Source organism: Myodes glareolus, chromosome 11 (genome assembly GCF_982192425.1).
Source record: "Myodes glareolus chromosome 11, mMyoGla1.1, whole genome shotgun sequence".
In the NCBI taxonomy this organism is placed as follows: Eukaryota; Metazoa; Chordata; class Mammalia; order Rodentia; family Cricetidae; genus Myodes; species Myodes glareolus.
The window spans coordinates 14,447,345-14,461,906 of NC_142036.1; the positions used below are offsets into that span (position 1 = coordinate 14,447,345).

General features: G+C 48.4%; 1 protein-coding gene across 1 annotated transcript; it reads right to left on the minus strand.

Annotated features, from left to right (window-relative positions):
• Positions 1–6,261: 6,261 nt before the first annotated feature.
• On the minus strand, positions 6,262–10,945 carry Siva1 (SIVA1 apoptosis inducing factor). The gene is made up of 4 exons (XM_048431426.3): positions 10,768–10,945; positions 8,641–8,835; positions 7,346–7,502; positions 6,262–6,432 (listed from the first exon to the last, which is right to left on the minus strand). Exons 1-4 carry the CDS (start codon positions 10,883–10,885, stop codon positions 6,375–6,377), a joined length of 528 nt encoding a protein of 175 aa, XP_048287383.1. The 5' UTR covers positions 10,886–10,945; the 3' UTR covers positions 6,262–6,374.
• Between the last annotated feature and the right edge of the window lie 3,617 nt (positions 10,946–14,562).

Sequence of the window (14,562 nt, forward strand, 5' to 3'; positions counted from 1 at the left end):
ACAAAGCAGCAGGCTGTTCTTTCCACAAGACCCCTTGGGGATGCCTCTCTAGTATAGAGGAAAGGGTCTTTGTATGCCTCCATTGCTGGTGGGCAACACTCTTAGTAGAGTGAATACAGTGATGGTCAACTGAGCCCACGGTCACTCATAACTGCCCGACAGAACCATTGTAGGCAAGAGCCAGGCATCTAGGGGGATGCTCACCAAAGGCAGACCTAGCCTACCCTACAACCAGAGCAGATAAGGGGCTAGACCTTGCAACCATGGAAAGGTCTGGTAAGCTTAAGTGAGTTCTCTAAAGTAGTCCAGTTTATAGGAAGTTGAATAGTTTTTGCCAGGGTGGGGACCGGTAGGAACGAGGAGTAATTGCTTAATGGTTTTAGTTTCCATTTAGGGAAATGACTTACTGAGGCCAGGAAAGGAGAAAGGAGAGTTTACTGTTTATCTTCTGGGAACTGAGGTGAAAGCCCTTTTAGATATGTTCTAGGATAAAGGTTGAGTACTTGTATTGTGACACTTGAGTTGTGTTAGGGGAAGATGCTCATTCGTCCCTGGCCACTTAGACCCGAAATAATCACTCAGAAATTATTACTATATGTAATACTGTTTGGACAATAGCTTAAGCATATTGCTAGCTAGCTAGCTCTTAGATCCTAAACTAACCCATCTCCATTAATCTGTGCATCACCATGAAGTCATGGCTTACCGGCAAAGTTTTGGCAGGCTCCAGCGGGGGCATCTGTCTCTGGTGGTGGCTACATGGCTTTTCACTAATTCTGCCTACTCTCTCTCTATATATATATCTTTCCCAGCCTGGCTATATTCTGTTAAGCCAATGGCTGAAAGCAGCTTCTTTATTAACCAATGGTATTCACAGCATACAGAGGAGAATCCCACATCACCTCTTTTCTGTAAATAAAAAGGATGGTTTTAATTTTAACATAGTAAAATTACATAAAATAGGTATCAAGCAAGAATTACAGTTACAATATTTATATCTGCTTTATCTTTTGTCATAACTAAGGAAAATTATAATTGTAACTGTCTATTCTTCAACTCCATCAAAGAAGGATATAATATTACCTAAGTTAACAGGAAGTACATTGTAAGCAACTTCCAAAATTCTAGAATTGACAGAGACATCTCGCTGCCTGGACAGTCACCCAAAGTTCTTCTGTAATGTTGCAGCAACCATTTTCAGCCTACAGGCCCATATTATCCGGCAGACTATTCCATGAAGCAGGAAATTTCAAAGATAGTTCCTCCTATATTGGCAGTTTGTCAGTCACTTTCTTTTGTGTCCTGCAGAATGTCTGGCAGACCCTTTCATGAAGCAGGAACCCCAGACTCACCAGTCATCTCTCCGTGGGTCCTACATGTCCAGCTCACACAGCATAACACCAAGCAATCCAGGCAAGAGCAGTTTCTTGCCCAAATGCCAACAAACTCCATAAAGAGCCTCTTCAGTGTCTATCATCCTCTTGAAGTAGGTTGGTGCTGCCAGGAGCAGATGAGTTTCATTATCATGAAAAATCCCCGATTTTTAAAACATTTTAAATGCCATATTCCATAGGTCTTTGAAAGATTTGAAGATTATCTAACTGAAATATATCTATATATATCTAGAAAACCTAACATGGCTATAAACTTGACTATTATAGATGATTATCTTTTAACCTGTATTTCTTAATTATACATTACGTTTTTAAATGAGCTGGACAAACAATACCTTAATCAAGAGAAGAAATATATACATAACAAAATTGACCTTAATTTATTGTTAATTTTATAAACAATATTTGAGAATTTGGGCAAAGTTCTTTCCAAACTGCTTCCTGATTTTTGTTGGGTGAAGTAATTTGGGGGTGTTCACAGCGACCTTTTGGAGGGAGGGTCTTGCTCCATCAAACCACATTAGTCTGGAAGGAATCCACAGGTTCTCATCCTCTGTGGAAACAAAAGAACCTTTCTTCCAAAGCAACAAATCCTTAGACCCAGATTTTGAAGTCAAGATACCTTAGCAGCCTATACAATGAAATGTCTCTCTGTCCTTGCTCATTCACAGTAAAAAAAGATTAGAAGAAACACAATAGTGTATATAATCCAGACTCTCTGTAAATTCCATCTTTATGTGGCTTATTTTTCTTACATATTACTTTGTCTACAAGTTTATTCTGTCTCTTTAAAGACTTTATTTTCTTAAAAAACATTTACTTCTTTTTATAACTTTCTACTCTTTTCCTTTTCTCTCCCAAGCCTACATACATTTATCCAACACTGTGACCCATTTAGAGGTTGTTTTCATCTGTATTTGTCTTTATTGTGTATCTGTGTTCCTTTTCTGACCAGGACCGCTTCTTAAAATGCTATGTGGCATAGCTAGGACTAAGGCTGCTTTGCCTTTTGGCTCCGCCCAGTGCAACAAGGCAGAGGCATGTTCCCTGCCTCTGAGACTGCGGGGTGGGAGCCGTCCTCATCACCTCAACTCTGGCAACCAGTTGGTTCATGCTTCCACCATGTAACTTGCAGCACACTGCCCACAAACCCCACTGAAGTGTTCGGTCTTCTGGAAGAGCCAGAGTTCATGCTGGCATGGACCAGGAAACTATGTGCGCTTTTTTTTGGCTACTGCTGAATCAGGAAGATCTCTCTTAAAGAAGATGTGGCATGCCATCAGCAAACAGAACCCATCTGAAAAGAAAATTGCAACTAAACTTCGGTATTTTTTGTGTGTGTGTCTAGAATTCCTTTCTAAACTCTCTCAGGTTTTATGTCGATTTAGCTAGCACATGTTGGTGTGCCAATTTGTTGGGGGGAAGATGCTCATTTGTTCCTGGCTGCTTAGAGCCAAAATAATCACTCAGAAACCATATGATTTGCAATACTGTTTGGACAATAGCTTAAGCGTATTGCTAGCTAGCTCTTTTATCCTAAACTAACCCATCTCCATTAATCTTTGCATCACCATGAAGTCGTGGCCTATAGGCTAAGTTCCAGCTGACGGCTTGCATCTTTCTCCTCTGGCGACTCCATGGCATCTTCCTGACTTCACCTACCCTCTCTCTCTCTATATTTTTTTTCCAGCCGGGCTATATTGTTAAACCATTGGCCGAAAACAGCTTCTTTATTAAGCAATGGTATTCACAGCACACAGAGGGGAGTCCAACATCAGAGTGATGTATTGGAATATGGTTGAGGATTTGTATGAAACTATTCCTGGGGTGATGCAAGCAAATGTCTGTTTACCCAGCTAGGAACCATTGATAGACCAAAGTACAGATACCACCTGGTGAACCTGGTTTTATAGAGGTGGCCAGATAGTGGTGTGCTGCCTTTAATCTTGGGAGGTAGAGGCAGGTGGATCTCTGTGAGTTTGAGGCCAGCCTGATCTACAGAGTGAGTTCTAGGACAGGCACCAAAGCTACACAGAGAAACCCTGTCTCAATAAAATAAAATAAACAAGTGAAGGGTTGTTTATAGGAACAGAAGTGACTCAGGAGACAGCTGTGTCACCAAAGCATAGGTGACAGCTCTAACACACAGCGCACAAACTACAGGCTGGAGAGTGGTCTGAGCCTCTTTGACAGAGCTTAGGGGGATTTTGCTTGTTCCAGGTAGTTCATCAGACCTGAGAATGCTTGGGACGTGCCTAGGAAATGTGGTCAGTTTCAGGGACTTCTGAAGCCCTTGAATTTTGCTGAGCTTCCCTGTAGGAGGAGTGTTTTCATCACATCCCATTCTCAACATCCTGTCTTAAAGAGCTCCCCCAAGACAGGACAGTTGAGTCCTGCAGGAAGCTGCTGCACCTCAGTCCGATGACAGCAGCACTAGGTCATGCAGTTTCCATGAGAGGGGAGGCCTGCCCACAGAATCTTAAGACCCTGGTGAGGATCCTCCCCATATCCCTGCTTTGCTGAGAATGTCGACTGCTTCTTTTCCTCTTCCTGGTTCTCAAAAACATTAACACTTTCCAGGTGGTGGTGGCGCAGGCCTTTAATCCCAGCACTCAGGATGTAGTAGCAGGTGGATCTCTGTGAGTTCGAGTCAGCCTGGTCTACAGACAGGACAGGCTCCAAAGCTACAGAGAAACCTTGTCTTGAAAAAAGGAAAATCAAAACAAAACGAAAAACCCCAGCAACAAAACCCGACACATTAACCCTTTCAAGGGTGCCCTGTTCCAGTGTGCAGGTCACACGTGGCAATCTGACCACGCTTGCACTAATCCCCGAAATCTCAATCTCAGTCCTTTTCACAGGCTCTCTGAATCCCCTTTCACACCACAGCTGGGCATCCTGTAGGCAGGAGCTACACCCTGGGCTCATCTCATTCCCTTCTTTGGGGTTACCATCCGACACTGGGTGCTATCTAATGTCTTGGTACTTTCTTCTTTTTGAAAGTTGTATAAGGGCTGGAGTGCTCCTTCGGTAAAAATGCCCCCCGTGTAAACATGACCTAAGTTTGATCCCCAGAATACATATAAAAAGCCAGACATGGTGGTGGCATTTGATTATAATCCTAATGCTGGGAAGACTAAGACAGGCACGGGTCAGTCCCTGAAGCTTGCTGGCTAGACAGCCTAGCCTAATCAGTGAGCTCCAGGCCAAATGAGAGGCCCACCTCAAAAACCAAACCACCCCCTAACCAAAGAAAAACAAAACAACATGAAGTAGATTACTGGCTCCACACATGCAAACTCATACATGCACCCACCACTAGCATACACTGACACTAACATATGTATGTACTAAAATACACACATACACCCCCTAAACAAACCATTTCTAAGTCATCGCTACTCCACGGCTGGATGTTGGGCAGATTACAAGTCTGTGACACATAAGGTGCCATTTCAAGCGAAGTCACAGCTCTTGGGAACCCACCTACATTGCAGCTGAAGGGTTAACAAATATATCATATTCTGAATAGTGGAATCAGAAAAGTCAACCGGGCTGTGCATTAAGGCATTAGGATGCTTCTGAGCCTAACCTGAACCATAGGGACATCCAGAGGAAGAGCCTCCAGCCACAGAAGTGAGTGGAGCCAAGGTGCAAGCATGCTTAACATGCTCGGGAGTGGACTGAACCCTAGGCGGGCAGAAGTAGTCTCTTGTGTTTTACATTTAGGGCCAGTCAGCTACTTATGAGGACAGCCTGAAGGTGGTGGGGTTATGCAATGATCCTAGCTGGTGAGAGGTGGGCTAGCTACAACAGGAGCTCATGCAAAAAAAAAAAAAAAAAAATAGCTGAGGAGGCTCGAGGACAGAATGGAGAGCCCGCAGGGCCCGAGAGAAAGCTAGAGCAGGGTGAAGCAGCATCAGAAGCCATGGGAGTGACAGTGTGGTGTGGGGCCAGGGTTCGCTTTGGTTCCTGTGGGTGCCTGGCAGCAGCCAGCTCCTTTCTGATACCCGCAGACAAGTGCTGATGGCTCTAGCACTTAAGACAGTCTCAGAATGTTTAAGATCCAGAAGATTGCCAGGCATAGCAGGGGGCTCCACCCCCCCTGCTTATAAAGGGGCTATGGGTCAACCGTCCAATCATACCAGGAAGCTAACCAACCTCATCTAGGGCAACACCTCACTGATGTGCATGGGGTCCAACAGCTATAGCTGTCCTTACAGGGTGAGGCGAGGGGAGCTCTGTGCTGTCTACCCTCCCACCAGCCAAACACTTCTAATTAGCAGAGCCAGGGGGCTGGAGTACCTGGCCCACCACTACCTTCCAGGCCATTTTACCTCTGTGAACGCCTTCCAAAGCCCTGCATAAACTACATCTCTAGCTGCCGGTGGTGGCGCACGTCTTTGATCCCAGCACTCGGGAGGCAGAGGCAGTAGGATCTCTGTGAGTTTGAGGCCAGCCTGGCCTACAGGGTGAGTTCCAGGACAGCCAGGGCTATACAGAGAAACCCTGTCCCAAACAAAACAAAACAAAACAAAACAAAACACATCTCTGAAGATGCAGTGAGGACTGTCATACCCCCAGCATCAGCAGGATTCCACTGGGCCAAACCTCTGGGGGGCAACAGTTCAGTAAATCACCTGGGGCCCGGCTATGTGGGTATTGAAAAGGGCTGGTCATGTGACAGTGGCCATTCAGGGTGAGTGGCAGCCAGCCTCCTGAGATCCAGCTGCACGAGGACTGTCAGGTGGGTTGCAATAAGCAGGGGTCTCACCATACCAAGGAGACTAAGGTGCTGCTGCTGGGAAAGCTTGCCCCCGAAGCTGTCACTGCTGCCCTCAGCTCGGCTGACAGAAGAAAGGGAGTCTTTGTGCAAATATAAAGAGGTTTATTCACTTGTTACTGTGGTACAAAACATAATGTATAAAAAAGCCACCTCCCCTCTCTTCAGTGTGAGCATCTTGGTTGTCCATGGCCACATCAGGCTTCAAACATAGCACAGCTGGTGCAAAGTGTCTTCTCACCGTCATCGGCATAGCTGCATTTTCGAGAGAGAGAAAAGCCGCGTAAGAGGCCAAATGCTTCCTACTTACTGAAGCCCTTAATCCCAGGACACCTCAGCATGGGAACTTGTGGGAAGACAGTAGCTGTTCAGGGACAGTTGGGGATGCCACTGTCTCTGGGAGGAGGTGCAAACACCCTGTGGACCTGACATCTAGTTTACCAGATAGGTGAACAGATGTCATGAGACACACACAGTTGTGACATGAAGACAGAGGAACAAGATGGCCATTGACTTAGAGCAAGCAGCCATCAGGCAAGTTCTCCCTCCCAGCGTCAGCATGACCAGCCCTACAGACACCTAGATCTTTTCCCCAGAGCACATCTGCACTGAAGAGTGGTGGCACGGATCTGCCATGTGATGTGTGGTTTTCCATCTGATCCATTAGTTTTAGAAATGTTGGGTCTGAGCTTGTCTGAATCCACCATACTGCTTACAGGATGGGACAAGGGGGCAGGGCTCTGCAATATCCACCCACTGACCAAGCACTTCCAAACCAAGAGCTGACCCAGCTGGCTGCGTGCATGGTTGAGCAGTGCCCCTTTTCACACTGCCTGACCTGCGTGGACACAGTGGCACATGTGAGGCAATCTTTAAATGACAGGCACACTGGGTAAAATCTGGGGCTGAGAAACAATGAGGACTGCTGGAGTTCTATGAAGGACTCAAGACCAGACCACAAGGCTGTTTAAGCCAGGCAGCTGCTTTAAGTAGTCCACAGACACTTGGGAAACATGGACTTCTTTCAAAAGGGTCACTGAGTCTTGAGAAGAGCTGAGCAGAGCATTTACCACCAAGTCCTGTCTGTAACATGATGGCAAACGGTACCTACAGAGTGTCCACCCAGGAGAGACCATGATTTCTGCAGCCCCACAATCAAAGCACTCACTCTGCAAGGCCACACAGCATACAGGCCAAGGCACCGCAGCCCCAGCAGGTATATATACATCGTCCACACAGGGCCCGGTCGCACTGGCTGCAGACTGCCTTCCCATCCACAGATCTCACGCAGGATGAACAAGCGATGGGTGCTGTCCCAGGCAGTCCTGTGAGGAAAAAACACCCAGGCTGTCAAAACTGGAAATACACTGGAAGAGCAAGAGAGCAGAGTGCACCGATTTCCCTAGCAACTGAGTCCTGGCACCTGTCAGCCACCTGGAGGCATTCCCAGGACTGCCTGGTCCTACCATGAATGGGTCCACTCTTCCCTGAGTACTCTATCAGAACTCCGTGCCTCTGTCTAGGTCTCAAGATGTGGTCCCGTTTCACTGGTCAGCCAGGAGGTTTCTGCGTTGCCTCTGGGGCCACCTAGATTCAAGGCTGAGACAGAGGCCTGTTCTCACCAGTCACATGAGAACCATGTCTCAACAGGCAATGCTCCTACTATAGATGGGACACCAGGGGAGTGTAACATGAGGGCCAGGCTTGTTGGGGTTTCTGTCCCGCCCAGTTTCCACAGCCATTTAGCCCCAAAGAAAATTACACAGAGGTCTCCATAAGATTATAAACTGATTGGCCCATTAGCTCAGGCTCCTTATTAGCTCTTGTAGCTTATATTAACCCATTATTCTTATCTATGTTAGCCATCTTTTTCAGTGGGGCAGGTCACATCCTGCTTCTTTGGTGATCTGGGCAGGACTGGCGAGGGAGCTTCCTGCTTCCCAGAATTCTCCTGTTCTCAATGCCCCATCTCTACTTTCTGGTTTTTCCACCTATACTTCCTGTCTGGCTACTACCCAATCAGCATTTATTTAAGATATGATTGACGGAATACAGACAATTCTCCTGCACCAGGAGAGCCCTGTTCTTCTTCTGATACAACAGTCTGAAGCTTTTAACTTCTACTGGATTTCTGTGAGGGGCAGACTTCCCAACAAAAGGAAGTTCCGAACCTTCTGCCTTCCTAATGCTGCAACCCTTTAATACAGTTCCTCATGTTGTGGTTATCCCCAACCATAAAATGATTTTTGTTGCTACTTCATAACTATAATTTTATTATTGTTAAGAACTGTACTGTAAATATTTTTGGAGACAGAGGCTTGCTAAAGGGTCGCAAGCCACAGGTTGAGAACCACTGCTCTGAGTGGATCCTGCTTGCTCAGGTAGTCAAAGTCCCCAAACAGAACATTTGCCAAGGTCTTTCCTAGGTGCAGTAGCTAGCAAGTACCACTGGCAGTCACTCACCAGCTTCTGAGGCCTGAGTTTGGCACCGTATCAGTCGGCCATCAGGTCCAATCAACATCTGTCCCCGTGTAGCTTGAGGGGCCTCCACCAGGCCAGGCTTCAGTGACTCCGGTAGGTGGATGATGGAACAGCCTTCGCCCAATATGTGATCTCTATAGGCTTGGGCCCCTTGGAAAAGGAGCTGCTTGGTTCTCTCTGGGGGAAGAAGAGCCTTTCTAAAGACAACACTGCCAACTGCAAAGCCCTTGCACAGCCATTCTACGACCCTACAAGGCAGAGTCCCTCTTCGTGCCTGTCCCCTAAGTCGTGAAACCGCCAGGGCCTCCCTGCCTCCAAGCTGAAAAGGCTCCCCTGCTCTCCTTCCTCTGGCTCCACTGTTGTGTCCTCCCAGAGCAGCCTGCAGATCCTGCAGCCCAACTCTTCCGCCAGGCTGTGCACAACACTGCTGCTCCTTTCATTAGCCCATTTCAGCAGTCACAGCAAGTCTTACTTCCCCGGATTTGTGCCTTCCTCCTCATCCTCCCAGTACTCCTGAGCTTGTCTTATAACCAGAGAAAACTCCGGCCCTGACACAGGTTTAAAACAGCACCGACAATCATTATCAGGCCAGTGAACAACTGTACTTACTATAGGGGACAAAGCCAGCAACCTCCTGATGAAATCTGTCACAACCTGCCAGGCCCTCCAACCCACCATCCCAGGCTGCTCACACCTTTAACAGTGGCTTCCCCTTAGGCAACATGCCCAGGAAACCTCAAAGAGAAAACAGTGTTGCTAGTCCCAGAAAAACTCACTGCCACATACAACCAGGGGAGACCTGCCAGACCCAGGGCTCTCTGTGAAGTTGGCAGCAGCAACAGCAAGCAAAAATTCAAAGAGAGTGGCTGTTATTAGCCTAGCTACACTCAGTGCCACCTTCTACTCTAAGACAGGAAGTGGATGTGGGGCACATCCCAGCATTCAGGAGGCTGAGTAGTAGGACTGTTTAAGTTCAGGGTCAGCTTAGGATACATTGTTTGGGAAATGGAAAGAGTGTTGAGAGTAACCTTTGCCCTCAAGAACTCCTGACCCACAGAAGAGTCCAGAGTGTGGGCCGAGACTTGGTATTCATCCTTCAGGCCTCAAACTGTGTGTCCTGTTTTACTATACAACACCCAGAACACAGCACCCCTCTTTGACCTGGCTCTGACTGCCCTGGCAAGTGCTCCAGAACATAAGTCCTTAAAAAGGCAGAGCCGGGTTGAGGTTCCAATTAATACACAGGTCTTCTTTTTAACTACATGTTTACATGAAAAAAAAAATGAAATTTGACTTATTCACTGTGAATGTGGAGGTCAGAAGACAACTTCCAGGAGTTGATTTCTCTCCTACAGCGTGTTCTTGGGATCGGACTCAGGGTCAGGCTTACGTAAAATGCACTTTAACGGGCCGAACCAACTTCTAGAGCCTGTTTGCATTTTGTTATTGCTGTTTTAAGGCATCTCACTATGTAGCCCACGCTGGCCTCGAACTCAAGAGCTCCGCCTGCCTTTGCCTCGTGAGTGCTGGCATCAAAGGCATTATGTCACGACCCGCCCCCCTCCCCCCCCCCCCCCCCCGCCATGTCTCCATTTTTTCGAGGGCACGACGGTTTGCTGTTCAGTCCTCACACTTCATTACCCCCGAGGTGTCGGCAGAGTACAGAAAGGGAAAAGGCCAATTAGCTACACACTTGGGGCTGAACAGGGAGTTTGTACTTCCGAAGCCTGAGTTTTATGGCACATTCGAAGGCACAGGGATACCACTCAGAACTACAGGTGAAAACTTTGCTCTAAGCAAGGTAAATCGCGTTGCATCTACCCCAGAGAGTCATTACGGCAAAGCAATGCTCAACAACATCCATCCGCTAGAAAGCCCACTTGAGAGGGCCTACTGCAGCGCTCGCCTTCGCGCCCACCCCGGTCCAGTCCCTCCGCCTGTCCTGCGCCATGCTGGACCACTCGGCAATAGTCGGCTTCGACTCGGATTTTCCCGGAGCGGCCTAAGGCTGCCTCTATCCCCTGGGGTCGCGACGCTCAGGCCAGTTGGGGTCTCCCGCTGCCCCACGCGTGCAGCACGGCCTGCTCTACCACAGAACCCCGCACTCACCGAAGACCTCGCGCGAGTAGCGTTCGGCGAACACACCGCGGCTCAACTCTCTCGGGCCCACATGGACCTTGAGCTGTAGCGGGGAAGCGTCCGCGAACGGGCAGCTCCGCTTGGGCATGGCAGTGGGTACCAAACACAGAGCACAGCTGCGCACAGGGCGCCCAACACACGTCACAGCGCGCTCACACCGCCGAGGAGGGCGGGGCGGACGAGGGAGCGGCGCTGGATAGGCCGGGAAAAGGCTGGGGGCTGGGCTCAAGGGCGTGGGATAGGTCGAGGGAGGCAGTGGGTGGGACTCGGGGGCGCGGGAAAGGCCAAAGGGGATGGCCCGGCGGGCGGGATCTGTGCGTGACGCGGCGCAGGATAGGCCGAGAATTGAGAGGCGGGGCTCTGGCGGGTGTGGCGCGGGAAATAAGCGCGGGGGCGAACTCAGGGGCGGGACTTAGGCAGGGTGGGACTCTCGGTGTAGTAGTCCGAGGTCGGGGCTAGGGCTCCGCCGGCTGAAAGCAGAAGGTCACCGTTGTCGCTAAGCAACTGTGATGGATGGTATTTCTGGGTTACGAGTCACAAGCAGTAGGGTGGCGCACTTTGTCCGGGCGTGGTGAATCCTGGCACCCATCTTCCTCTTAGTTCCTCCTGCATCCCTGAGGCCAGACCTTGGGGGAGGGTTTACAGCGTCACCGTGGGCCCACTGATCAGAGCGGATTTTAAACTGCCTTGGGGTTTTCTAACATTGTGAACTCGGGCAAAGCAGCGATGCTGAGGACCTTCTCAGTCCTTGTATTTCCACACGAGCTGAACGTAAGGGCTACTTGCTGAGGTGCATTAAGTTTTGCTCTCCGAGTGCGGGAGACCTTCGGAAGCATGCTCAGCAGGCATTTATTCTCCAGATTTTGGAGATTGGAAATTGGGTTCCCTACAGGCCTCTCATCTTCCTCGATCTGCAGACGGAAACTTCTGTGTCCTTACTGGATGGGGTGTCTATGTCCTCATCTCATAAAAACACCCGAGTACTTTGAATTAGGGTCCATCGTAAGTACCCCATTTTAACTTGTTAAGACTATATCCAGGAGCCAGGTGTATTGCTCATGCCTTTCATCCCAGCTCTCAGGAGGCAGAGGCAGGTGAATCTCTGTGAGTTCAAGGCCAGCCTGGCCTACAGGAGCTAGTTCCAAGACAGCTAGGACTGTTATAAAAAGAAACCCTGTCTCGAAAAAATAAAACAAAACAAAAAACAACAAAAATCACCCAAAACAAAACAAATAAAAGACTGTATCCCGATAGTAACCTTCTGAGGTCTTAGGAGCTAGGTCTTCAACGTGAATAGGGGACACAATACAAGTGCCAAGTAAGTGTACAGGATAAACCCTGTAACAAACACCTGACAAAAAGTCACTGTTCTGATGAAAACTTCACCCCAGCCCCTAGCATATAGAATCTGGAATGTTCTGGTAGAAGTTCCACCCCAAATCCCAAATCCCCTCTCCATCGCTCTCCAAACTTTGCAGCATCCCAGAAAGCCCTTCCCCAGAGATGCTCAAGACCACTCCCACAGGGTATTTAAGCTGTCCCCCAGAAAACAGACTATTTTTCATTCTCTCTTTCCCATCTCCTCTCTGGGGGACTAGAAAATCATCTGTGAGCATTTTACCCATTAAACCTGGGCTGTTTCAAATTTGGTTTGATTTGGTCTGATCTGGATTGCTGTGTCAGTGGAGAGGCTTATGGGGTGCAGAGACTTTTCAGTGACTACCGACTTCAGTGCTTCTGTTCCTGCGGGTGGTGTCCCCTGTTGCAGAGCTGTAAGGAACTGACTCTATGTGGAGACATTCGTCTCCTACTATAAGGCTTAAATCCAGTGGGGCAGACAGTCAGGGACCTGGCTAGGGAACCACCTCTAGCAAAGCTGCTCACATTAAGATAATGAACTCCCCGCACCGAATTCCCACTTCCAAATGCAGTCCCTGCAAGCTACCATGGGGTTCCACTGAGTCTGATTGCCGTTTTGAGTTAGAGAGATATAATTATTTCTTAGTTTCTTCTGTCTGTTTCCTTCAGATGGAGGCTAGAGCCTGAACATGCTTTTAAAATTTCTAACTTTGGGCTTTCATACTCTTTTTCTAAGGCTCCCACCAAATGGCATCCTGAATCTCACACAGGGAGACTCATTCTGTGTGTGCCATTATGTTTGACTGCTGTCTCATAGTTCTGAGTTTGCTCCCTCTAGCTCACATCTGTTGGCAGCTGGTTCCTTTCGATACTGCTTGTTCTCCTGCCTAGGAAGCCTAAAGTTTGTTCATCTGCCTGTTAGACACCAGGTCCTTTGGCAAGTATTGGCTATGATGAGTTTAGTTCCTGTAGACAACCTTGGATCAGGCCATTTGTGCTCATTCAGTGTTGGTGGCACTTGGGAGTGGGCTCCCTGTTCCATCTGCTGTGAGTGTGTTAGAGGGAGAGGGGTTGTATGCTTCCCTCTAAACAAACTGACAGCTTCCCAAGGTGTTAGGAATAGGATTATTGTGATTTTCCTCCCACATGGTCCTTAGGGGAGCTCTGAAAAAAGGCTTTAATCTCTAACCCAACCTGATGGGTCAGGGAAGTTTAGAGTGAGCCTTTCATGGGTGGTCTGGTGTGAATGTGAAGTCTCCCCTCAGAGATTCCACACAATGGCAGCGTGATTGAGTGTTCGGATCACGATGGCTAACTTCAGGGGAGAGTTGATGGCGGAATAGGCTTTTCAGTGAGACCCAGTTGGAGGAGGTGCCCCCCTGACAGTGTGTCTGAAGGGTGTATGGTTTCCCTGTCCTCATCCTGTTTCTCTGCTTCCTTCCTGAAGCCTTTCCACCATGATGCATCTCTCCACCACAGACAGACCTACAGTCATAGGGGCTAGCCTGGAACTGTGATCTAAAATAAAGTCTTTTCCTCTCTCTCTCTTTTTAGTTATTTTGTCATTGTGTGAAAACACAATGAGATATGTCCCTAGACTGGGATAGCCTAATAATGTACCCTAAATTCTGGCATATTATTCAAAGAGGCCCCTCAGTGTCCCAGTGAGCACAAGGCGGAGGCAGTGCTAGTTAAGACCTGTCTGCTTCAGTCTAGAGAAATTCCTAGGGACAGTGACCCAATGTGTCTGGCTAGAACGACAGGGTGCTGCCTGGGCTGCTCATTCCCTGGAGGCAGGAAAGACTGTTGTTTCTGGATCCCTGGCAGCTCTGGACTGTATATTCTCTCTCTGTTCTCAGATGGTTAGTTCTGGAAAACGTAATATACCAGGTCTGTCTTTCATGGGCTTGATGCATTTGCTTTCTGAGCAAGCCCAGCGCTGTGGCTCCGTACACCAAAGCTGTAGGAGTGCAGCTGTAATGACATCTTGGTTATAACACCCATTATTGCTCTGGTACTCTCCCAAGCTCTGCAGGACAGTGTGCTAAGCCATCCCAGTGTGAAGAGCAGGCCACAGACACAGATCATTTCCTGATTGACAGTGGACAATCGTGTGGTTTTAAAGGCAGGTGCCTTCCAGATAACCCTGGCCCACTTTTGTCTGGCTTTGTGCACATTTTTTCCTCACGCCCTGGGAAGTGGCCCCTCCTGCTTTGGTGTTTATAAGTCCGCAGTAAGTTGCGCTTTGTGTGATCCTGGCTCTGCTGGCTTCTGCTTCGGGTCTCACAGACCCAATGCTGTGGGCAGCGCTCCTCATACAGCAACTTGGGGTTTGCTCTCTGTGAGTGGCATCATGCAGACAGACTAGGTCACTGGGAAAGGTTGCCATTAAGTGATTAAGAGTGA

Excerpts from the sequence above, each read along its gene's own strand:
- Siva1 (XM_048431426.3), bottom strand. The coding sequence starts at position 10,885 with ATGCCCAAGCGGAGCTGCCCGTTCGCGGACGCTTCCCCGCTACAGCTC. Across the intron at positions 8,836-10,767 it reads CTACTCGCGCGAGGTCTTCG|AGAGAACCAAGCAGCTCCTT; the intron begins GTGAGTGCGGGG and ends TTCTTCCCCCAG. Across the intron at positions 7,503-8,640 it reads AACTCAGGCCTCAGAAGCTG|GACTGCCTGGGACAGCACCC; the intron begins GTGAGTGACTGC and ends TTTTCCTCACAG.